At 38.6% G+C, this 24,406-nt stretch overlaps 1 protein-coding gene across 1 annotated transcript in view; it reads left to right on the top strand.

Moving 5' to 3' along the window:
- The window catches only part of CFAP47 (cilia and flagella associated protein 47), a 255,076-nt gene that overhangs the window by 108,905 nt on the left and 121,765 nt on the right, over positions 1–24,406 (top strand). The window contains exons 44-50 of the mRNA XM_063127690.1: positions 13–239; positions 1,518–1,689; positions 9,660–9,853; positions 11,459–11,602; positions 12,270–12,443; positions 21,525–21,636; positions 22,558–22,695. Coding sequence (XP_062983760.1) covers positions 13–239; positions 1,518–1,689; positions 9,660–9,853; positions 11,459–11,602; positions 12,270–12,443; positions 21,525–21,636; positions 22,558–22,695 — 1,161 coding nt within the window. The remainder of the gene's footprint in view (positions 1–12; positions 240–1,517; positions 1,690–9,659; positions 9,854–11,458; positions 11,603–12,269; positions 12,444–21,524; positions 21,637–22,557; positions 22,696–24,406) is intronic.

Here is a 24,406-nt window from a genome sequence, read left to right as displayed (position 1 = left end):
TGTTTATTACAGGTCAGAACGAAATGCAGCCAGTTCTTTGTCTGAAATGTTGTCTTAGCGATAAACTTAAAGAAAAGCTGAAGATCCCCCTAATCAATGCAGCTAGGGAGAAGGCTCTGGCTATTGCAGCACAGCAGCAGATGTCTGCTTTGGAGTACGAGCGAAGAAAGGTCACAGGGACACTTGAGAGCAGCAGTGTTCGAGTTGCAGTTGCAGCTTTAGGACTGTCAAAAGTTGAGGTAAAACTATTGATTTAAAGTATTAATATAATTTTGCTTCCTTTATTATCTTGGAGCCCTCCATCTGTCCTAAGCCCTGCTGGGAAGAGCTAGGCAGGGCCAGAGGAGCGACAGAGGCTTTTATGGGCTAGAGTCCCATCTATTTTGAGATAGATGGGCCTCTAGCTCATCTACCTGGCCCTGGATAGGGATGGAGGCTGAGAAGATTGTGGATTCACAGCCTTACCTCTCCCCTCCCTGTCTTCTTACAGCCCAAACCATTAATTCCAGCTCACGTCAACAAAGGCAGAAGGTGTGGTGGGGATTAACTCTTTCATTCTCTCCCCCCCCCCCCCCGCAATTATCTGCAATCAGGGAAAATATCATTTTCAGTAATGCTATACTTTTGGGGGACATGTTGGGGGAATGACAAGAGCTTTGGATCCTGTAGGGATTCCCTTTATATACCATCCCATTTTAGCCCCTATTTCTGTTGGAGGACCAATGGTGGAGGACCAATAGCAGCGGTAGGGACGGACAGATCTGTCAGATTTATACCCTCCTGCATTCGGTTTTTATAATCTCAAGTTATTTTTGTCCTAAATAAAAAGCCATTGGTGAATTTTGATAAATTCTTATCAATAATAAACTGAAACAAAATTCTCATTGCTCTGCACTGGCCAAATTCAAAAAGTATAGCTATTCCCAGCATAAAGAAGATGACGTTGTAGCTGTCTGCCATATACTTGTTAAAGATGAGCACTAACATGGTTGAATACACAGGGGTGCAAATCTAGTCTTTTAAAAGCTAAGCAATCAAACCCCTGGACATAGATGGATGAAAGAAACCATTTCAGTTCCTCCTGCATCCATATATTTCAAAATTCTCTGTGTCTTGAATATTAGTAAATTCTTAAAATTCATTCATATTAATTAATAGTAAATTCATTAATTGAAATGAAAGTATCACCTGCCTTGAGGCGCAGGAGGATTCTGCTGCTGCAACAAGAGGACCATCAGAGGCAGATACTCCATCACCACCGCAGCATCACTGCAGAAAGCGACGTCTGTGATACCCGATGGCCACTGGGACATCCTCCCAGGGACCATGTATTTCCCCCTAGAGCAGCATTAAGTATCTCCAACATTCTGAAATAATATGCATGTAAACCTAAAAATAAAAATGCTTATCCTTCATGAAAATAATTCTACTTTCCAAAGACTTCTTTATTGTTAGGCATTTGATTTTTTGCTGCAATTGCACACATTTTTAAACAAAGACTGTTCTGTTATTTACAGAAAGATGTTCTGCTCCACCATCCTAAATTCTCTGAAAAATATACTGAGTACAGTGTTGAAGTAAGCATGCCTGAGTGTTTTCAAATCCCTGCAGCAATACATATACCTGTGTTGGCATCAAGCAGGGTTAATACTTCACAGCAAGGAGATAATTGTTCTGCAGAAGAAACAGGTAAGCATCTGATTAGGAAACTAAACCAAATTAGCAGTAGTATGTCATCTGAAATTCTTTATACATCATCTCTCAGGGTTTCTTGCATTCAAATATGATCAAAGACACCATCTGATCTATTGCAAATTTTTACCCTTAAGCTATTGTGACAGATTTGTCCTTGTCTTGGGATATTATGTAACAGGATTTGGGTGTTGATCATGGATCAGCAGCTAACCATCCTATGTATATTCCAGGTACAAAGGTGTCACCCACGAACTCTGAGGTGATAATATTCCTAGTATTAACACACAGTGTTTTGGGAAACAGGACTCTGAAATCAGATATGTGTTTTCTTCTTTTCTTCTAAAATCTCAAGCAGCTCCTATATTTCTTGATGTAAGAGCATTAAAGACACAGGAATACGAAGTGGCTGTAAGCAAAATACAGCTTAAAACATTCTCACAGTTCTCATCATGTTTGTTGATTCTGATGGTCTCTTCAAACCATCAGAGTCAACAAAGACCCGTAGCTGCCCTAAGAGCTTAATTTACTAATTAGCAACTTTAGTTAAAGGAACTTCTGGTAGGAAGGATGGTTGCCACTAAATTAACTGTAGGCTACTACTCTGAGTCTGAATGGCTTCCTGAGCCCCTCCTTCAAGGAGGATCCTCCCTGTCTAGCCTCTGGCAGGCAGCTAGCCTGGCAGAGCATCTCCCATCTACCACAACACTTGCCTGGTTGATTGAATGGCAGAGTCTCACGCCTGCAAATTCATGCCTTTCCTCCCCCTCCAATAGAGGGTGATTTTCCACAGAGGGGAGGCGAGGGTGGAATCTGTCCCTGGCCCTCCTACTTGATATGCCCCCGCCCCCCGGGAAAGATCTTCTCTAGCTTCTGGAGAGTCTTGGGATGCTGCGTTTATTTTAATTGTTGATATCACAATTCCACCCCCCCCACCCCCCAAAAAACCTCCATTGCATTTGGACATGCAAAGTCAACTAGAAATGACTTGCTTCACAGAGATATGTGCCATTCAGTGATAGGTGAACTGTGTGTCAGAATATGTCCCTGTGCATGAATGGCCCACTGGATGTGCAAATAGGTATGCAAAATCTCCAGCATCCAGCAGGCCATCTTGTGCAGGTGAAGGATGGCCTAATCCTGCAATTCAGTTGAGTGCTCTAGGTTCACTATCGTGCTTATGGAAGCCTCCATTTTTCCCATTTGAAGGAAAGAATTCCCTTTCTGTCAACTTCTAAGTGGGAAATTAATTGGGGACAACTTAATTGAAGAGGAACTCTAGTGATTTGGGAGTGAAATGCATTTATTTATTTTTTTATTTATTACATTTTTATGCCGCCCAATAACCGAAGCTCTCTGGGCGGTTTTTTTAAATTTTATTTTGTTTATTTGTTACATTTATATGCCAACTTTTCCTCTAAGATGCTCAAAGCACAGCATACATGATTCTTCTCCTCTCCATTTTATACTCACAATAATCTTGTGAGGTACATTAGGCTGAGAGTTAGTGACTGTCCTAAAGTGGAGATTTGAACCCAGGTCTCTGCAATGACAGACCCACAATGGCTCCTCACTGGCTCCCAGGCTCCGCACTGGCTCTCAACATTGAATGATTGATTAGGAGTGTTTTGAGTGGGAAATTAATTGCCTTGCTTGTGAGGTTTTAAATTCTAGTAATTGTTTCTAAATGTGTAAATATAAATTAGCAAACACAATAAATTAGCATATGGTATTTTTGTGCAAATGCATGTCCTCTTCTTAGTGGCACAAATCTTCTTTTGGTGAAGTGTAAGTGACCCCCCTAATTGTGGTCTTTCCTAAGAGATCTTCACTAGCTTCTGATAACCTTTCTGAACCTTCAGAAAGGTTTGTGCCTGAGAAAAACTTTCAAGATCTGAGGCTCTATCAGTATTCTAAATGTTTGTGCCAATAAGACTCCCACTGAAAGAAATAGAGATTTTTTAGCTGTATGGTGGGATGGTCATACAACAAGACTAATGACTAATTTTGTTATCCCCACATTTTAATGATCAACATGGTTATTGGAAATCTCAGCAGTGCATATGGCAAGCAGGTTGAATATGCAAACACAAAATAAAACGTTTCAGAATTGCTTACCAGCTTTCTGACAAGATTCGTTCACAAATGATGAATCTCAAAAGAGTCTTTAGCCTTTTGTTTACAGCACATGAACCACATTCATTTTCACATTAGCACATTTTTTCCATGTATCTGGGTGAAATAATTTTACATAGTTGCCTGTGCATTTCACAGTGTTAGTCACTGCTGCCCTTGTCTTAAGGGTCAATTTAAAGATCACTGAACCATTGCTGTGGCAATCAAAAGAGTTGGCTTCAAGCCTGTCCAGCCTTTTCAGTGTTCAGAGCACCCAATTGGAATTCATGACATTTTGGGGGGGGGGGGCATAAGTGCTCTGTTGCAGTGCTATGGCATGAAAAGAATACAAAATTGGCTTTTCTCTACCATGTTAAAATACTCTGTCAGGGTCTCTGTGCAATCCCACATATTGATTATATGCCTGCTCAGGAAGCTTCTGTGAACAGTCTAGAGTTTTAGCAGCCACCCCCCTCTCAGATTGAATGCTCAAAGGGATGTGACTCCTGCTTTCCCACTCAGTTCCTTTCCATCTGCCACAGTGGGGGCATCAAGGAAAGCTCTTCAGCTAGATGAAGACAAAAAAACATGTTTCTGAGTCTTTTTTTGTTTTCATTTATTATTTATTCTGTCTTTCTCTTTTCTCATATCCAATTTGTCAATTTGATTTTTCTCCATTTTTTTCTTCAACCTTTGGTGGGTGGCATTTAACCCCTTCCTGGGTTCCTCTGGGTTCCTCTGGTCCAGAAGATTGTGTCATTGTGCTGTGATAAATTGCCACTGACAGGTAGCCACTCCCTTTGCCACTGGCAAATTGTTGCTCCCTTTGCCTTCTGTGTCTAGGTGAAACTTACATAACGGATTCATGCAAGCACTGTCAAAACTTCTCATGGCAAACTCAGAGAAATAGAATATCCCACCTGAGGGCTCCCTTTCGGGAGAAGGCACTTGACAGGGCAGATTCCAGTCACCATATTCCAAGCCGTAGACACTCTGTTCTACACCAGCACGTTCCATTGCATTATTAATGGATCTGTCTGTAGAAGTGATTCTGAGTTCTACAGGTCCTATTACTGTGTTGGGACAGTTGCTTTTAGTATACGGCTCGGTACTGGTTGACCCTCTTAGCTCCATGGTTGCATCCTTGACACTGGGCACTAAATGTCTAGTCAAGCTGCAATCTTTCAAGTGACACACTTGAAAGAGAAATGTCAGCTCCCATAGGAGATAAAAAATAGCTAAGTCAGGTCTTCATAACCTAATCAGTTGTAAGGATCAATGTGTGACCAATGGGTTCAGCAACTGTTCTCCTCCAATACCAGTGATGGGAAGATTTGGCATTACATTCCTGATATTCCACCAATAGGAAAAGCTCTTTTGTTGGATACTGAACAGATGGTTAAAGGTCAGTCCACCTCTGAAAGAAAGTAATCGACCGCAATCCAGAAGATCTACAGGTAGTGACTATTGTACCAGATCTTATCCTTGGTACTGTTCCCTGAGAGTTGCTCAATACTTTCCCACTCCATCCTGCCAGTCTCCATGTTGGTCACTGTTGGATCAGTGCTATCATGATTATGAACAATCCAAAGCATATTGGTCCCGCTCTCGCTCACCTGCTGGTTATTGGGAACATTATTTGCCACCATGTTTCAATTGGGGAGAGTCAAGGAGATCCCACATGCTAGATGTGAAATTACCATTCCCCCTGTGTGTCGCTTGCCCTCCATCACAAATAAGAACATAAGAAGAGCCATGCTGGATCAGACCGAGGGTCTGTCTAGTCCAGCACTCTGTTCACACAGTGGCCAACCAGGTGACAACCAGGAACCAACAAAGCAGGACATGGTGCAACAGCACCCTCCCACCCATGTTCCCCAGGAACTGGTGCACACAGGCTTATTACCTTGGATATTGGAGATAACAAGGGGTTTAATGTATAAAGATTATCAAAATATGCTTGTGAATGTGAGTACGCTAAAAATGGTTTATAAATGTGACACATTGTAATGTTCATATTACTAAAGTTTGCAATAAATAAAACAGACAAAAACAACCAGTCAATTGTCCTCCACTAAACTTGTCAGTTTAAAAGTATTGTAAAAGGACTGAATATCATGTCCTAAATTTATTTCTTAGGCTAGCAAATCATTCATAATATGTTGACTTTTACGCTCAGTAGACCTAACTTTGACACATTTATTTTCACTACTCAATTTAGGAAACATAAATATTTACATACTCAATAATACTATCTAGAAAGTATGATTTTGTAATTGTCTCAGTATATATGTAAAAATATGTCTTCATATTATTTTCAAGAAGTGATTATCATCTTTCTCTCCATATGCCTTATGAAATTTGTCTCAGATACTTGTTCAGTGTTGAGTATAATCAGAACCATCTTTTATTTCAAAGTAATTTCCTGGAGCTATAACCTGTTTGCCAATACCGTGTTATCATGATCCTGTTTCTCTTCTGGTACTGTTCTATGGGGTGGCACATTTTGTTTTACATACCAAGTATGGTAATAGGCAAGGTTCTCACACAAGGTCATCAGTTTCCCTTTTTTAATATACTTATTTTTTCTTTAGGTGTATTGTTCTAACTTCCAAACTTTTTGAGATGCGTAGTCATATTCAAATCTCAAATTAGCTAGCAATAGTATCCAGCTGTAATTATATGTCACCACTAGTGACTTTAGAAGCAGTTGTTCATCCCAATATTCATCCAGTTCAGTTGCATTCAGATGAGCATTGTGATGCTGATGGAGATGAGACTGGTTCCTAGTAACTATCTGGAGGACAGAGCATAGGGGGTTAGGGAAACTGGTGCTATACTGATGATAATAAAAGCATATTATCTAAAAAGTATTCCTATTACTACAGTTTTTCTTTTACTTCAGTATATTAATGCTGACAAGATTGCTAATATTTCTATGAAAAGAAATAAAGTGAGTTTTGTACCGAGGTCTTGAATGTACTTATGCTATATACAGCAAGGCTGATATATCATTTAATTTACGTATTTTCTGTGCTCCTGTGTCTTGCATGAATGATAAGAGATGGTTACAATCTAATTCAAAGGAAATATATTTATGAGCCAGGAATAAGTGAGTGAGTTTTATTACTTGTATAACTGACAAACGGGGGACGTTTTTGTGGAAGATAGCCGATGGGGATAATAACTTGGTGACAAAACAGAAAAGAGGTAATAATTCATAAATTAGCAGGTCATTAATCTTGCCTTTATGAGAGAACAAGCTAATTTATTTCAGAGATGTTTGAACCTGAGGTGCAATCTATAATCTGTTTGATAGCCTGGTAATGTTGGAGGCGCATAATATTATGCTGCGTTATTCCTTTCCTGAATTTGAGCTTTTTTAAAAAAAAAAAAAAAAAAAAAAGAGTTCAAGCAAGGGAAATATTAACTCCAGAAACTGTGATATCCTTTAGTTTCCAGCTACCAGTTGTGAAAGGCTTGAATTGCCACTGAAAACCATTTTATATCAGAAAAAAAACACCCATTGTTAATAAAGACACTATATATAGCCATTATACTCCAGAATTAGCTACTGTACTTTCAAACAAAGTAGTGGACAGATAAGAAGGAACACTCTATAAGGTTCATCCAAAATTGTTGAGGGCAGTATAATTTCAGTGCAATCCTATGCAGGCCAACTCAGAAGTAAGTCCCATTCAGTTCAAAGGAATTTGGAAGAGTGTTTTATTGCACACTCGTTACTGGGCACTCATGGATTTTCATGGGTCCATCTCATGATGTCGTCTGACTCCCACGCGCCTCCCAACCCTTTTAGCCTTCTTTGCATGACAACCACCCCCAATAAGTCTGACTTATTTTTAAAGAAGAAAGTTGGTGTATCTCTTGCTTGTGTGCAGGAGAAGCAGTGCGATCAAAATGGCCCACTGAATAGGCCATGTTCATGTTGTTTACTTCCTCTTTCAAAAGAGGAAGTAATGAGAGATAAACAGAGAAGTGGCGGTAAGCAAACACGATCTCCGCCCCCCCCCTGTGATGATGCTCTATCTCTTAGTTAAGTGCAGCCTTAGTCATGTTACCTTGCAAAAGGGTGGCGGCATCCTCCAGCTTTCTAGACCTTCTTTTGTGGCACAGTCCTGCCATTGCTCAACTAGGTGTGACAGGGGAGATTCATGGGTGAAGCTCTCCCACTTTTTTAAAGTTAAAAGCAGCTGCAGAGGAAACCAAATCATATTGGGGCTGTGTCGTTGTGAGAGATGGGGCTAACTTTCCCCTTCTGTGATTTTGCCAATCTAAATAGTTGCTCAAAGCTGCTATTTGGTGCACAGGAAATAATACAAGCTACTCCTAAAGTACCTATATGTTTTTCTTCTCAGGGCAATAGATTTGTGTATGTGATTTAAATTGGGAAAATTACATGGGGGGGGAAGAGTTATTACCCCAAGCCTACTGTGGTTTGCCCACTCCACCACAACTGCTTTTAACTAAAAATAACCTGCAGAAAATGTTAATTGCAGATCTTCTTCATCATATCTACTTAAGGCATGTCTACACCAGTCTTTATCCTGGGGATCATCCCTGGATCTTCCCTGTGCATCCACATGACACACAAGGGATCCCAGGAGCAGGTAGGGATGATCCCTCCATTTCCCCTACATATCTGCAGACACTTTTCCCCCAGTGATCCCAAAGACCGTGGGTGGTGTGGGTACCCATCCCGGCTTCTTCCCTCCTCCCCGCGAGTAGCAGGGGTCAGCAGAGGGAAGGAACCAGGACGGGAGGAGTTCAGGGACATCGGGGGTGGGTGGGGTTAGGGCCTTTTTAAAAATCTTTTCGCTGGAGCGCAAGTGTGCTCAAGCTCCTGCTTTTTAAAAAAATAATAATGGCGGGTGTGATGTCCTGCTTCCTCCCTGTATGTCGCGCGCCGCGTGTGAACCCAGAGGGAGGATCTTGCAATCAGCGTATCATGAGAACCTCCCCACTCCCTTCCTAGGTGTAGACATGCCCTTAGACTATGGAGTGAGAGACATGTCTGGAATCACGAGCACAAATCCCTATAGCTTTTTCAATGTTTCTTTAAAAGATTCTCTGTATGATTTATGAGAAGATATGTAGCATGTACAGCTCAACACTGCTATCTTTCTGTCATTTACAGCAACCTTGGAGGTCTTCAGAAGGTAACCATGTCAGTCTATTGCAGCAAAAATAGCAAGGAGCCTTGTTAACCTTAAAGATTAACAGACTTAGTTTAGCATCTGATGAAGTGGACTATAATCCTTGAGAGCTCATGCCAACATTACTTTGTTAGTCTTTAAGGTGCCACAAGCCTCTTTGTTATCTTAGAGGTGGTGTTGCAGTTAGTATGGTAAGCCAGTAGTTTTGGTATGTGAACCCTCGTTCACAGAAGACTCCTAAATAAATGTTGTTGTTGTTATGTACAGGGGTAATACATCGGCCTGCATCATCTTAAGATATAACATTTTCATGCTCTTAGTTGTGTTCAGGAAATCTTTTCTAAATAGTGGGAATAACTTCCTCCTAACAATATCAGGCTGCTAGCCCCAGTCCAGCACTGATAACTTGTTAACTGTACCTCTAGGTAATAGCAAAAGCCTATTAATTCTTACTCAGGTTCCTAATTGCAGCTGTTTTCTCTATAGAACAGTTGTAAAAATGACTAAGTTACAAATTCTGCACCAGTTTCCATATAGTTGCAAGTGTCCCATCAGATTCATAAAGTGTGCTTTGCCAGTTATTTTTTAAAGAGATTTCAGGCATCTCCAGTGTATCTGTAAGTTTATAGTACAGTTTGTATACACAGTCTAAAACATTTATTTTCCCCCCTCCCACAGAAGACGATTCAGTTGAGCTTCCTATAATGTTTATGCCTCAATGTCCTGGCCGTTATCCTTGCCACATTCTTCTACAGTCCATGTATGATATCCGTCTCTTTAAGATAGAATGTGTGGTGAATACACATACTGCTGAGGCTGAACTAGAGTTTGTGACTCCGGCATATCAAACAGTGACTCAAGACATCCCAATAGTATGTCCATTTTGCTTCATGAAATAAGGCTGGTTGTTAACTGGGTTCAAATATTGACATAGAAAAAAATGTATTTGTGTAAATGGTTTGGAAAGGGGTGGGAATTCTTCCTGCATTCAGTTAATATTTATTAATTAATTACATTTGTATACTGCCCAATAGCCGAAGCTCTCTGGGTGGTTCACAACAGTTAAAACCATAAAATGCTACATAGGATAAATTATAAAACTTTAAAACTACAGTATGTAATAAAAATTCATTTACTGTGAAGATCTTGTACAATTCTTGTCCATGTGCATAATTGCGCTAAAAACACATTGGCTTATCCTATGATAAATTAGCTTAAGGATATTCATAGAAGATAAGATTCTTGTCCCCTTCTCCTCCTGCAACTACCTACATCCCCTAAAAAGCCTCTTTAGAAAAATCAGAAGAATTCTCCTGAGCAATGTCAGATTGGGGAGCTGCTGGAGTGGGGAAAATCACCCCAAATTGGGCAGACCTTTGCCCAATTTGAGGTAATTTTGCCCTCATCCAGCAGCACCTCCACCTTGCCTTACCTGCATTGTTCAAAAGGGCCCTCAACTTTTCAGAGAAACTTTAGGACACATAAGTGGCTGCGAGGGTAAGGGGGGAAGACAGGAAACATTCCTTCTGTGAACTTCCTTAAGATACCTATGGATCCAAGCCAATCTCTGTATGATTTTACCAATCATAGAATAATATGTGAAAGGGAGGTTTAAACCTTCCCCACAAACCATTTCTTTTCCAAAATTTGTCCCCCCACTCCCTGCCAATAGAAAATTTGTTTTCTTCTTTAGCCTTCTCGTGGTGTGTGTGTGATTTGATAAACAAGTGGTGGGGGGAAGGTTTAAATATCTCCTACCCTGGTCTCAATCCAGATCAGGATCCCAAAAGCTTACACTACATATTTAACATATTGTGTCATAGAATCATAGAATAGCAGAGTTGGAAGGGGCCTACAAGGCCATCGAGTCCAACCCCCTGCTCAAGGCAGGAATCCCCCTTAAAGCATTCCTGACAGATGGTTGTCCAGCTGCCTCTTGAATGCCTCTAGTGTGGGAGAGCCCACAACCTCCCTAGGTAACTGGTTCCATTGTCGTACTGCTCTAACAGTCAGGAAGTTTTTCCTGATGACCAGTCGGAGAAAGCGAAGTTATGCATTCCAAAGTTCAGTCTAGCAAGCAATACTAAGTACTGTATGTTTCTCACTGATTCAAACCTCACATTTCCCTTGAGAACTTTGTGATACTTAATTCTCATTCCCAGTTGTAACCAAGTAAAAGTACATATAACTACATTTAATTGCTTGCTATACTTGTCCCTTCTACCCCTTCTCTCTCTCTGTGTGTGTTCTCTTCCCTGTTGTCTATTTTAAAATTTAACTTGCTGATGGTGCTATAGAAATAATGAAAACTTCCCAGTTTACTAAAAAATTAAGATAATATCCCAGAGCTTTAGTACCTTGATGTTGCAGTCTAGAGTTGAAATTCTTTTTGTTATCCACTACACTGTGCAGTCTTGTAGTAGCACCTATATTTGTTGTGTCTTCAGACATTTTGTTTGGATTACTTTCTGTTTCAGACTAACATGAGTCAACAAGATTGGAAACTTAAAGCCAATTTAAAGGGATGCTGTTTCTTTGGTCCTCCTCTTATATATGTAGCCCCAGGTGAAACAACTCCTTATACTCTCATGTTCAAGCCAACTGCTGAATGTGTAACTAAGGTAAGAGAACAAAAGTCACTTTTTATATATGCAAACAGTTTTTATATATAATTGGTAGGGGCTAGTGATTGCTCTGGTATGATATTTATAAGGTCTCACAGTACAGGAGTATCTTCAAACATCATATTCAACATGTTGAATTGATATTGAAAATTATGTTATGGTCACTACATAATATCTCAAAGTAATGTGGGAATCTTCCCTTAAACTTATTAAAATAAAATATAAAAATTATAGCTTATAATAATTCCTTCTATAGTTGGATTTATATGTGACTTTAATTGCTGCTGCAACTTATCACACACCGTGAACTCGACTAGATTGACTCTAGTCAATCATTGCCAAACTCCTGCCATTTTGACATGCAATGATAATCCTGAGTTCTTGCCTTATTCTATGTTTGCTGCTATAAGATCTGCTCTGCTTCTTGCTGCACGTCCCTGCTTTTTTCCTTAATTGCAGCCAGGATTTCCTAAGGCATAGAACCAGAACCTCTTTGAAGGGAAGAGCTCAGCTCTAGAAGGTATTAGGAGATAACATGCATGAGGAAAGGAGATCAGCATGCATAATTGAGAATACAATTCCTCTTCTCCCATTCAGGCTCTTAGGTTTTTGCAAAACATGTTTGCACCCCAGTAATAAATGTTCACTTCTTTCATTATCACAGGGGAAGCTTATTTTACAAAATGAAGCAGATGGCACAGATCATGTCTTTGTCCTGAAGGGGATTGCAACAAAACCATTGGCACTGGATCATATTAAGATAGACTGCCAAGTTAGACAGATTACACAGAAGGTCATAATGGTCCCCAATTTTACCAAGAATGAATTGAAATACAAGGTAAAACTATAAATGCAGGTTTGAATAGAAAAGTGTAATTATTTTACAAAATAGCAATAGCTGCTCTAGCCAACAAATGTGTTATTTTTATTCTTCATCGTAGCTTTTCCTATCTTGCTCTTTAGCTTGAACGCTGTCAGAGTAACAATTGATACTTTGAGTCTTCTCACTTTATTGGCTAATAACATATTCAAAGGGAGAGATCTGCCACTGCAGAATTTTCTAAAAATGAGAGAAGCTGCATTTGGCTGTCACAGTAAGCCACAATTGCTGAGAATTCTGGCTTATCTACATGTTGTGTCATTGCTCTTGCTTGGCTCCTCCTGCTAGCAGCAACTGCTAAACAAACCAGGGAACCTCCATCTGTGGTTTGATTACCATGGATCTATGTCCCCCCCGCCCCTCTCCTAACAGGCCAGAATCATAAGCTCTGTTCCTGGATTGTTTCATGATGTGCGAACTTGGCAGTCTGGTATTTTTATGGGCTAATTGCCTATGGTTTGTTGTTGATTAACTGTGGGTTGTTTAACCCTTAAACAATCCAGAGTTTCCAAGTTTGTATGTCATGAAACAATCCAGGAACAGGGCATTTCTGGATTGTTAATTGAAAGCAGAAACGATGAGAGTGCAGCTCACATGCTTCACTCATCCCAGCAATTCCTAGGTTAAACAACCCAGCAGGAATTGCCACAGGAATTGATGTGTGAATTGGGTGATTAAGTCAGAGTTTTTCTGCAATGAGCAGGGGGTTGGACTCGATGACCTTATAGACCCCTTCCAACTCTACTATTCTATGATTCTATGATTCACGATAAGAAAGAATTCCCTGCAATTCTGGCTTACCGTGATAACTGAACTGGGCTATTGTTTCTGTTAAATCATTTATTTTTCATAGTTCCACCATAACTTTAATTCAGTATAGTTTTAGAAATGGATTATAGAAGTCAGATTTCCCATGAAATATTGAGCTATCGAAATCCTCAGACAAAGATTTGGTTAGTTAATTTAACCAAATTTGTGAAGTACACCCCTTTCTCCCCAATGCATCCTTGGTTATGTGGCCTGCAGTCCTCCAGCCTCCACATTATCAGGCAGCTTTTGAGATTCCTAAGAGACTTCCTCCAGGACAGTTTCTCTGAGGTTGTCAGCCCACCTGTTCTCTCAGTTCTTAAATATACGTTAGTGGATCTTGATGGGGTTCCAGATTCCAACTCTCCCTCTCAACCGACATCCCAGCCATCAGCTTAATTTCTACATTCATCTTGGAACTCTCTAAAAATTGTATTCAACAGGACATGTTTAGAACTTTCACATGCTCATTGCAATAAACTCAAAACTCACTTGTAGCAGTCATTTGAACTTTTGGCCCTTCATAAACTAGGGAGGAAAGATTTGTCTCAACATATATTTTTCTGCACATGATCAGAGGGAGCACCATTTTCCTAAATCCCTCCCAAAATGTTATTGAAATTTCAATTATCATCTATCTATCTATCTATCTATCTATCTATCTATCTATCATATAATGAAAATTTTCCCCATTATCTGGACAGATAGAACTTTTGCTGTGAAACATGCAAGATGGGAACTTTGTATAGCTAGCAAACTGTAACAATTTACAGCTGTATTTTGCTGTACAATTAACATGGTAATTAGGTGATATTTTTCATTTGGGTTTTATATTGCCATTAGTGTTCAGGTTTAATTTAAACATTTTTACGAGATATATAGAGCCATTAATTTAATACTAATGTCATTCATTAAAAAGTTAATTACATTCTGCATATGCTCCTCAGGTTACTAACAAACAATGATACATCTGAATTGTTTGGAGGAAATTGACATACTTCTTGTATGGTACAACAAAAGTAACTGCTTGTAGATTACCAGATGCTTGCTATTTGTAGCAGTGGTTTCCAGGATTAAACTCTGTGAAAAATATAGAAAATACCACATAAGATATGATTTGCAAGATGAGTTAAGGTTATTGAAGATTATAAATTTTAAAAAGATATAGAACAGTATCCTATGCTTCCTATATACCAGTGGGGCTACTAGCACTACAGGGAGCTAGCTGTTAAAGCAACCCAAAATGAACGGAAATGCTCATTTCCAGGACAGGTCAGTGGAGCATGGAGATCGAAGCTCAGTTGAACTCTCCTGATCTGGAAACTAATACTTCCAGGATTTCTTCACAAAATGCTAATTCCTCATTATGCATGTAGTGCAATACACAACAGTCCCATTTGATGCTATCCCTAGTTTGGGGGGGGGGGGGAATTGTTGAAGGTATGAACGATTGAGCCTCTAGTTCAGTGTTGAATGATTGAGCCTCTAGTTAGCCACTCAGTCTATTTTATGTACACGTATGAAACAATGTTGTGCTACATATGTTCCCCCCTCCCTCTTTGTATGTACAAGCAATTCATACAAGACATAGTATTGGACCATCCATGGAAACATGGTGGAGGTGGAGTGAGAGTCCTTCTAAATCCAAAGAAACATTTTCATTCAAAGTCTACTATAGTAAAATACGTTTGCATATAATAATCAGCTATTCACACACTCTATACATTACTCATTGAAGCCCTAGATGCTTACAACAAACATTTTCTTAATATTATAATCAGTTTTGTAATGCTGACTCTTTTGTAACCCTGTTAAATACCAAGCACTTCATTTAGAAAACCTAGCCTTGCTAGCTATACTTTTTAGGCCAGAAAAGATAAGCAAGCCCTTGCTGGCTCTTGCTGCATATGAAAGTTTTCTTCTAGGCTTTGGGTTTCAGAGATAAATGTTCGAGCTGTGATTGCTTAGGGCTGAATGTGTTATAGATGTTTCCTAACAATGTTTTCTTGCTCCCATCATACCATAATTAAATGACTCCTTCTCTCCCTAGCATGTGACACAGATATTTTGCTTTGAGAATAACTTTGAATGTTATGAGTATCACATGGGCCTGTGCATTTTCATGTGGTGATATTTCTTTGGTAAATGTTTTCCCATTCGTCATTTTTGTTACAGTGGTTGAGTTAACCATAGATCTCTGTTAGTCCCGCTTACGGTAACCTCTATGTGATTGAATAGACACCCAATCTAAACATGTCCTTTGTAAATTCTTTATTTTCTTTTTTAAAACCATTTCTATACTATGTATATTTAAACAAAAGGATTCCAAGGTGGTTTACAGTAATAGAAAAAATCAATTATAGTGAAATACAAAAAGCAGCAGAATAAAGTACAATTAAAAGTCAAATAGTAAACTGAACGAGATGCCTCATGTTGCTCATGCCTGCCACGAAGGTGAAGCTTCTAGTATAATTTTATGCTAAAACTCACCACTTCACATTGCTGTACATATGAGAAAACATAGACTAGCTTTCACACAAAATGAATCCCCAATACCTATATACCTGACTTTAACTAGATGTGATGGAATTTAAAATCTTGTGAGCAACCTGCAGAAGACTTTTTCTTATTTTTGTGAAACTTAATACATCTTTTTTAAAAAAATTTTTAATTGTTTTGTAGTTCTGGTTACAGGGGTCAAATAATACATCACACATGTACATTCTGAGTCAATACATACATATATTATATATTCAAGCCTGGGTATAGGATGTTTAACATTGATTGATTTAATTTAATTCTATTTAAATTCAATTTAATTCTCTTTAATTTATGGGCCCCTGGAACTAAATCTTTTTATTCATCCACTTATGTTTTCCATAATTCTATATATGCCGATGGGGTTGTTCTCCCATCTTCTTCTTAGTTCACATAATTAATTAATAATTTCTTCCATACCCCCATAAATTTATCTTCACTTTGTTGTCCTCGTAATTTTCTCAATATTTGTGTCAACTTTTCTAGAAAGGCTACCTGCCAAACTGTTTGATACCAATTATCAATATGAAACCCTTTGCCATCCTTCCAATGTTTAGCTATCAACCATCTAGCTGAGGTGGCTTATTAATTCCTTATTTAAGAACTTGCTATGTGGTGGACTTGCCCTAAGGCCATTGTTTATTGGAAAAAAGTGTTCCAGGGGATCAGTTCGATAACTGAACAATGGGTCCACCCATCTTCCCACTATATATATATTGAATACATCTAAATTAATTTCACAGTGCAACAACAGCTTACTTATTCATCTAATAATAAAATTCATAGTAGTGGGGGTTATCTCAGGAGGAGAAAACTTCAGCAGAACAAATACTTCCTCATCTATATGAGGACATACCACCAGAAATGGCATTACTAAAGGATGTGCTTTTTCCTTCCATACAATACCTCTATGCAATAAAATACATAAATCTGTCTGACCATAGGGCAATTTGTTATCCGATTCTGAATTAATACAAGGCTAGTGTCAGTAGCATAAATACACTGTAGTGGCTGTAAAATTAGATTCATATCACCAAGCAGCAGTAGAATTGTATAGATATATTATATAATCTAATATTTTGATCTTTTGACAGAAGTATCTCTATGATTTTTGTTTCTGAGTTTTACATAAACTGTTATCTGTGAAAGAAAAAAGAAATTATTGGTGCATGTATAGATATTCATGTTTTGCAGACATTTCCTACAGTTGGTTTCTTGTCGCTGTCTGCATAAATGTCAAGCTTCCAGTTCTACATTTCTATATCTGATAGATCTCTTTCTCCATCTCCCCTCCTCTTCCTCATTTTTTTCTCTCAGTGATGAAGTAATTAAAATATATTGGGGCTCGTGTTTGAAAGCCATGACTTTTGACGCTAATGAGCTGGCCTAGTCCTGCAGAGGATGAGAGAGGCTATCCTCTGAAACACCTCACCCAACGTTTTTAAAAAGTAACCCTCCCCCAATATTTATTGTTATTATTATGTTATTTATACACTTCTATACTGCCCAATAGCCGGAGCTCTCTGGGCGGTTCACAAAAATTAAAAACATTCAAAGTATAAAACAACAGTATAAAACCATACTATAAAATACAATATAAAAGCTCAACCAGATAAAAACAGCAGCAATGCAAAATTACAAATTTAAAACACCAAGTTAAAAATTATTTATAGACTGTTAAAATGCTGGGAGAATAAAAAGGTCTTCACCTGGCATCTAAAAGCATATAATGTAGGTGCCAAGCGAACCTCCTTAGGGAGCTCATTCCACAGCCGGGGTGCCACAGCAGAGAAGGCCCTCCTCCTGGTAGCCACCTGCCTCACTTCCTTTGGCAGGGGCTCACGGAGAAGGACCCCTGAGGATGACCTTAGGGTCCAGGCAGGTACATATGGGAGGAGGCGTTCCTTCAGATAGCCTGGCCCCGAGCCGTTTTCTATGCCCCCTCATCCCCAGATCCCAATAGATTAATATGAACTGGCTCTATGCTATGTATTTATTCATACATATTCACTAAGCATTTTCTGCTGCTGTTTCAAAAGTGCTTTTATATTGCTTGCTCTTTTAGACTGTCGTTTTCTTAACCTGTATTGTTTTTAATATGTTGGTTTGTGATTATTGTATACAGTTTTCATTGATGCAAGCTGCTCTGAGTGCCCTAAGAGCAGAGAAGCACGATATTTATTTCATTGTATTTATATCCCGCCTTTTTTCCTCCAAGGAACCCAAGGCAGTGTACATAATCCTCCTCCTCTCCATTTTATCCTCACAACAGCAACCCTGTGAGTTAGGTTGGCCTGAGAGTCTGTGACTGGCCCAAAGTCACCCAGTGGGTTTTCATGGCCAAGTGGGGACTAGAACTTGGATCTCCCGACTCCAACACTTTAGCCACTACACCTCACTGGCTCTAAGAGCAGAGGAGCAGAATGATATCATTATTATTGTTGTTGTTTTTGTTGTTTTTGTTATTATTACATCAATCTCGTGGTATAGCACCATGGTGACATGGTTCCCACGCTACTTGGCCTGTGTGTGAAGGGGGTCTAAGAGTTTGGCTACATGTTACACTCACTATGTGAAAAGCGGTGAGTGTGGAGAATTCTGAAGGTTCCCATGGAGAGAGGCAGAGAAAACTGGAGGGTATCACAGGAAAACACAAGAAAATCAGGAGCTTTTCCCCCTCTGTTTATATTTGTATATATTTCTGATTAATGATTCATTTTCCCTAGGGAGTGGGAGAAGTATGGGAAATTAGCTGCTAACTTAAAGTTGAGCTGAAAATTCTCATATGAATTGAGAGGTAGAGAGAAAGAAATATTGACTAAAGACCCCAGCAAATTTCAGGGCGTAGAGACAACCAGGTGTTTTATTTTTTAGGGAGGGTGCTTATTTCCAGGTGAAGACTGCTCCTGCCCTCCCCCCAAAGGCACAAAGAACAATGCTACGTGATGACATAGCATCAGTGTGATGGGAGGGTTGTGTATGGGGGTGGGTGGGAATGGTGCCCTTCAGGAAAAAAAAAACCCTCCAGGTGAGGGTGGTATCCTGATCTGGCAAGGCTTTGAGGTCTTCTACTGGGAGGGAGGCATAGTACACCGCCTCTGATTGGTGTCTTTTCCATGCTGTCGTCATAACGTAGCTTATTACATTGTTTTTCCACATCACTGAGAGTGCTTCACACAGAGGTTTTCAAGTAGCTTTTGCTTGATAGAGGTAATGCACAGGGACTGCATCATTTTTGTACATGATTTGTACATGGTTTGCTAGACCTGTGTTTAGAAATGGAAATGATGTTTGGCTAGAAGACTTACTTATTCTTTTAGATGTTCATCATTTAGCCAAAGGAAGCTATATGATCCCCCGCCCCATTCAATCTAATTATGATAATATATACACATCCAGGAAGAAATCAGTTTAGATACTATTTGAGTTGGATTGTAGGTTCTAACGTTTTGGAAAACATTGTAAAACAATGTATAATCACAAACGCTAAGTATTTTTACATTTCCTGAAGCAAATTTGTCTCTGTCTCTGTGCACAGATGATGCCTGTGATGTAGAGAAGGTTCCCTGTTGTCAACAGCTGCTCTTGGCTCAGCTTGAGAGAATTTGGCTGCTTTCTTTATTGCTTCCTGCTGGAAGAAGCAGGCTCTAGTTTCTCGTCCTGTCAATGGTTGGATGAAAAGTAGAGGAGATATGTGCAAATATTCAGCCTCTCTAATTAATGAGTTACACATACTGCTGATATTAAACACAGTGGAGCCTTATTACTGCATGAGGGCAATGGCTGAGCTTTGTCCCCATTCTTGGGTAGTTACTGCTCCAGAACCTGATTCCTTTATTTTATTTTATTTCAATTTCACTCTAACCCTTTTGCATCTACTGAATCCCATGATTATGTAGCTAGATCTGCCTTGGCATCATGGCTGCTTTGATGAAAAGGTTGCCATTCTGACACTGGTGGCTGAATTAAGTTCAATGGAAATTTTAAAAGTATTTTATTCATATTTGAACATCTATTTATTATTTGTTTTATTTATATCCCACCTTTCTCCAAAGAGCCCAAGGTGGTGAACATGATCCTCCTCCTTTCCATGTTATCCTCACAACAACTCTGTGAGGTAGGTTAGGCTGACTGACCCAAAATCAACTAGGGAGCTTCAAGTTAGGACTAGAATCTAGGGCTAGATCTACACTACTGCTTTATAGCGGAATTGAAGTGCACTGGTAACTGTTGGGGCACAATTGTAGATCTGGCCTAGTCTCAGTCCAACTCTTGAAACATGTGGCTAAATTCAACATGCTTATCTTTGAAGAAAAGGCAGATTATATCATAAATATCTCAAAAGGCCTCACTTTGTAAAACAACAACAAAAACAACAACAAACCACTAAATAAACATTTTTTCATTCTTTTCTCTATAGTTAGCTATTCATCTAGGTGACCACTTCATTCATATGGTGAAGTGAGCTCTGGCCTACAAAAGCTTATGTCAAAATAAATTTGTTAGTCTTTAAGATGCAGAAAACTCATTGTTGCTTTTGCTGCAATAGACTAATATTACTATGTCTGTGGAAAATGCTGTTTATAGATGGACATTTTAGTACATCTGAATGATCAAGCTTCATATGATCTGGCTTCTACTGTAATTAGTTCTCTTTTAGTACAAATTATTATTATTATTATTATTATTATTATTATTATTATTATTATTTATATAGCACCATCAATGTACATGGTGCTGTACAGAGTAAAACAGTAAATAGCAAGACCCTGCCGCATAGGCTTACATTATATCAATATCTAGAATTATTTATTTCAATGAATGATACATTATATTGTGATAATAGGCTATTGTGAAGTGTCTCTATATATATTATCATGTTTACAGGTATTGTCCATTTATCTAGTTTGAGGTAAAATATGACAATCTCAAGTAATCAGATGCTAAACAGTGTTATCCATAAAAAACACATAAAAACGTATTGATGTTATGTTTAATTTATTGCCCTATGTATGTGGTAAAATTCTTCTACTGGAATAAATACTAGAATATTTAATACTATAAAACAAACCTCAGTGCCAGTCAGTGAACCCATTTAGATTTGGGTACATTTTCATGATATTATCTGTGTAGATTATGAAAACAATCTATTTTGTCCGAAAGCAAATTTTAATATTGTATAGGAATGGACTGAGTTGATGTCCCTATTAGGAGTAATAAGGTGAAATACATAGTGAAAACAGTAGAGATCTGAAGTAGCACTCTGCAGATTCCTTCTCTTCAATGTAAAATGTTAATTAAAATCATTTGTAAGGTACCAACATGAATAAGACACTTGTTTAAAGTTGTGTTAGTACATCTTGTCCCTTATACTTACTGAATGACATAATGAACTTCACACAGTGGGTAGGTCCTGATTTTGCAGCTCTTACTTGCAAGATGTTGATCAGAAAGAGTATTTCAAGGAGTTAATATACCATAATTTGATTAATAGTACCGAAATTTAACTCTGATACATTTGAAAGGGCACAGCAGAACAGGCTGAATAGTCAATTAAGCACTGCAGGAAAGATTAAGAGAAATGTAGTAATATTTGTGTTTGAGCTCATTTTTAAGAGCTGCATTTGTTTCATTCTCTTCACATTGTTGCTGTATTTGAGTTTGTTTGGCTTTTTTGTTCTTTTTTTGCATTAGGTGTCTTCAGATCTTCTAATAGTCAGTGGTGACTCAACTCTCATTGTAGAACCTGGTGACACAACTGCTTATACTCTGAATATATCTCCATGGAAACGTGGAGAATTTAAAGGTATGTTTTTAATTTTAGCCTAGCACTATATTATCAGTATGAGACCCCACATTATAAGTAACAAGTTTCCACAAGGCAAACTAACCAGTGACCTCTGCTTTTCCAGAGCATCAATTAGAAAAGCTTGTCTTTTCTCTATCTGTCCTAATCATCACTCTACATTTCATAACATTCCAGTTCCAAATGTAGTTTCAACCTAGATTACTTCTAATAAAAAGGGAATTTGAAGTTCCACTTTCCTGGTTTCAGGAAAACTAGTTCAGATCTCTTTTTCAGTCTACTATCTGCCCTGGAATACTATAAAGGTCTTCGAGGTTTGGGAGTACTTAGGTGACATATTCACTAACTATTCCTCTATTGTAAAGGGTAAATAGTCTTTCCTAGAATTCCTGAGGAGTCTTAACAAAGGGTAAAAAATATTACCAATATGGGAACTCTGATTAGCATTCAGCATGGTTTGCATCAGTGCAGAAGAAACACTGAGCCACAGTTCGGAATGGAAGGGAGGGACAGGTACCCTACCAACCAACAGCCCAGTCCCAAACTTGTAGCCATGATTAAGAGATTACTAGTAGCACTGTGTTTGCACTTAGGCATTGGGCCAAAATGGGCCTCACACACTTAAAAATTGAATTGAATGTGGTCATTAAGTCTAAAAGAAAATTTATTCAGCTCTAATCCTTATTAGGAGGCCCCAATTCCAGACATTTGCAGTATGACTTTTTTTTTTAACCAAGCAAACAATATTTTTTCCTTCTGAGTTCTCCAAAATAAGATACCTTAAATCAACATTCAATAAGAATTAAAAATTTGGATTGTGTCTGATATGCAGAGCTTTATGAATATTGGCATGACAGTAGCTGTCCATCTTACAAAACTAATGCCTTGGTTAACCGAACATCTGGTAACGATTTATTTTAGGTGTAATTGTATTTGTTGCTGAAGAGAGCGAACTCCAGCAACATCAACAAAACAACTTACTGGAGAAGGCAGATGGTGTGCAGGCTTCTCAGAAATTATCAACACAGGCACTGCAAACAGTCAATGCAGCAAATGCTGGTAGGTTTATTATGGATAATTTCATTATCAGTCTGTATAAATGTCCTATCATAATTCATTTTTCAGTGAAATGCATATTTTATATGCCAAGCCATGGGCCTCATTAAATAATACATACTGCCTGGATTTCAGAGAGCTGATCCTCTGCTGTTTTGTGAAACATGTTTATTTAGATTTAGGGGTTGCCTTCCTTTGTATTTGAAACTATATTGGCAATAACCAGACTGAAGTTTTTGGCCAAGTATTACATTAAAATTGTGTGTGTGTGTGTGTGTGTGTGTGTATGTATTAATATACCCGGTGTGATTTCCCCTTATTTTCCAAGGCTTTTAACTTGATGAGATTTTTTATGCTGTGCTTTCCCCCGTTATAACTAAACCACAACATTCTAAGACAGATGCAAGAATTACTGAATAAAGTTTATGATTTTTATGTAAAACACTAACTATACCATTGAAACAGAAGAGTGAATGGAGGAATGACTGATAGCTGCTGGAATAGAACTGTGGACGGGTTTAGTGGCAATTGGAGAAAGTCAGGTAGAAGGAGAACAAAGACAGTTAATGAGAGGTCAGGAAAGTGGGAGCTGAGTTAGGATTGAGAGATAGTAATTTATGTGGGTTGTTTCCTTTTATGTGGAATTGGGTTGACTACTCGAAACCGACCTTAGGACTATAGGATGTGAAAGGCACACAGCAGCCACACGCCAAAGGCTGGTATGTCCAGCCTCCTGCCCAAGGCATGCTGGGAGTTCCACCCAAGGCATACTTGGAGTTGTAAGTATAAGCCTAGGTTTTTAATTAAATAATTTAAAAATACTTAAAACCCAAAATTTCATGTTTTTATATTTTTCCGTTACGTTGTACAATCAGACCTATTAGCATGCCAAATTTAAAGTTTCTAACTCATTTGGAAGTAGGTAAACACTTCCAGACAAACATTCCACACACATACTTCCAGCTTTATAGGTAGAGATTCAAGGGCTAGTTTTCAGGGACCAATTTCGATCTTATCATAGCTAGTCTGTATATATACAGCACCATGTACATTGATGGTGCTATATAAATAAATAATAATAATAATAATAATAATAATAATAATAATAATAATAATAAATCATTACTGTGGCATAAGTGAAAAATGGCTGCTGTTTGTGACTGCTTAAATGAAAATAAGTTGGTTTGTATATCTCTTGTTTTTGTGAGTTCATGCATGTCACAGTCATGCATTATGCCTTCTCTTTGTGTACTATTAATGCAAACCTCATCAAAACACTTAAATGGTTTTTTTTGTGTAAATGTGTTTATTTTTACAATACAAAGTGACACCCTTGGATCCAGTGCTGTCATTCCCTCAGAGGAAGGGAATCTGCTGGTGGGATGTAGTTCCCTTCCTCCCTTCATTTCCCTGTGTGTGTCCCCCCGCACAAATTTGCTGAAGGGATGGAGGGGGGGGAGATTTGGGGAGTGAATGGGCAGCTGCTGGGCAGAGGATAGTATGGAGAAGTTCCATGGCTCAAACAGCAATCCCATTGCGACAGCGGACTTCTGCTCATATAACTTTGGATCCAAGGCATAGTTTATTATCATCTCTCTCCATTAATAACACTTAATAACCAAGTTTAGATGACACATCACGTTTCGTCATGACTTAACCCATGATGAGCTGATGCACCCATGGGTGCCAATTTGAGTATGCAACCTCCTCTTGG

This window comes from Elgaria multicarinata, chromosome 5, assembly GCF_023053635.1.
Source record: "Elgaria multicarinata webbii isolate HBS135686 ecotype San Diego chromosome 5, rElgMul1.1.pri, whole genome shotgun sequence".
In the NCBI taxonomy this organism is placed as follows: domain Eukaryota; kingdom Metazoa; phylum Chordata; class Lepidosauria; order Squamata; family Anguidae; genus Elgaria; species Elgaria multicarinata.
The sequence above is the reverse complement of the archived record's forward strand: the minus strand, read 5'-3'. Positions and strand labels throughout refer to the sequence as shown.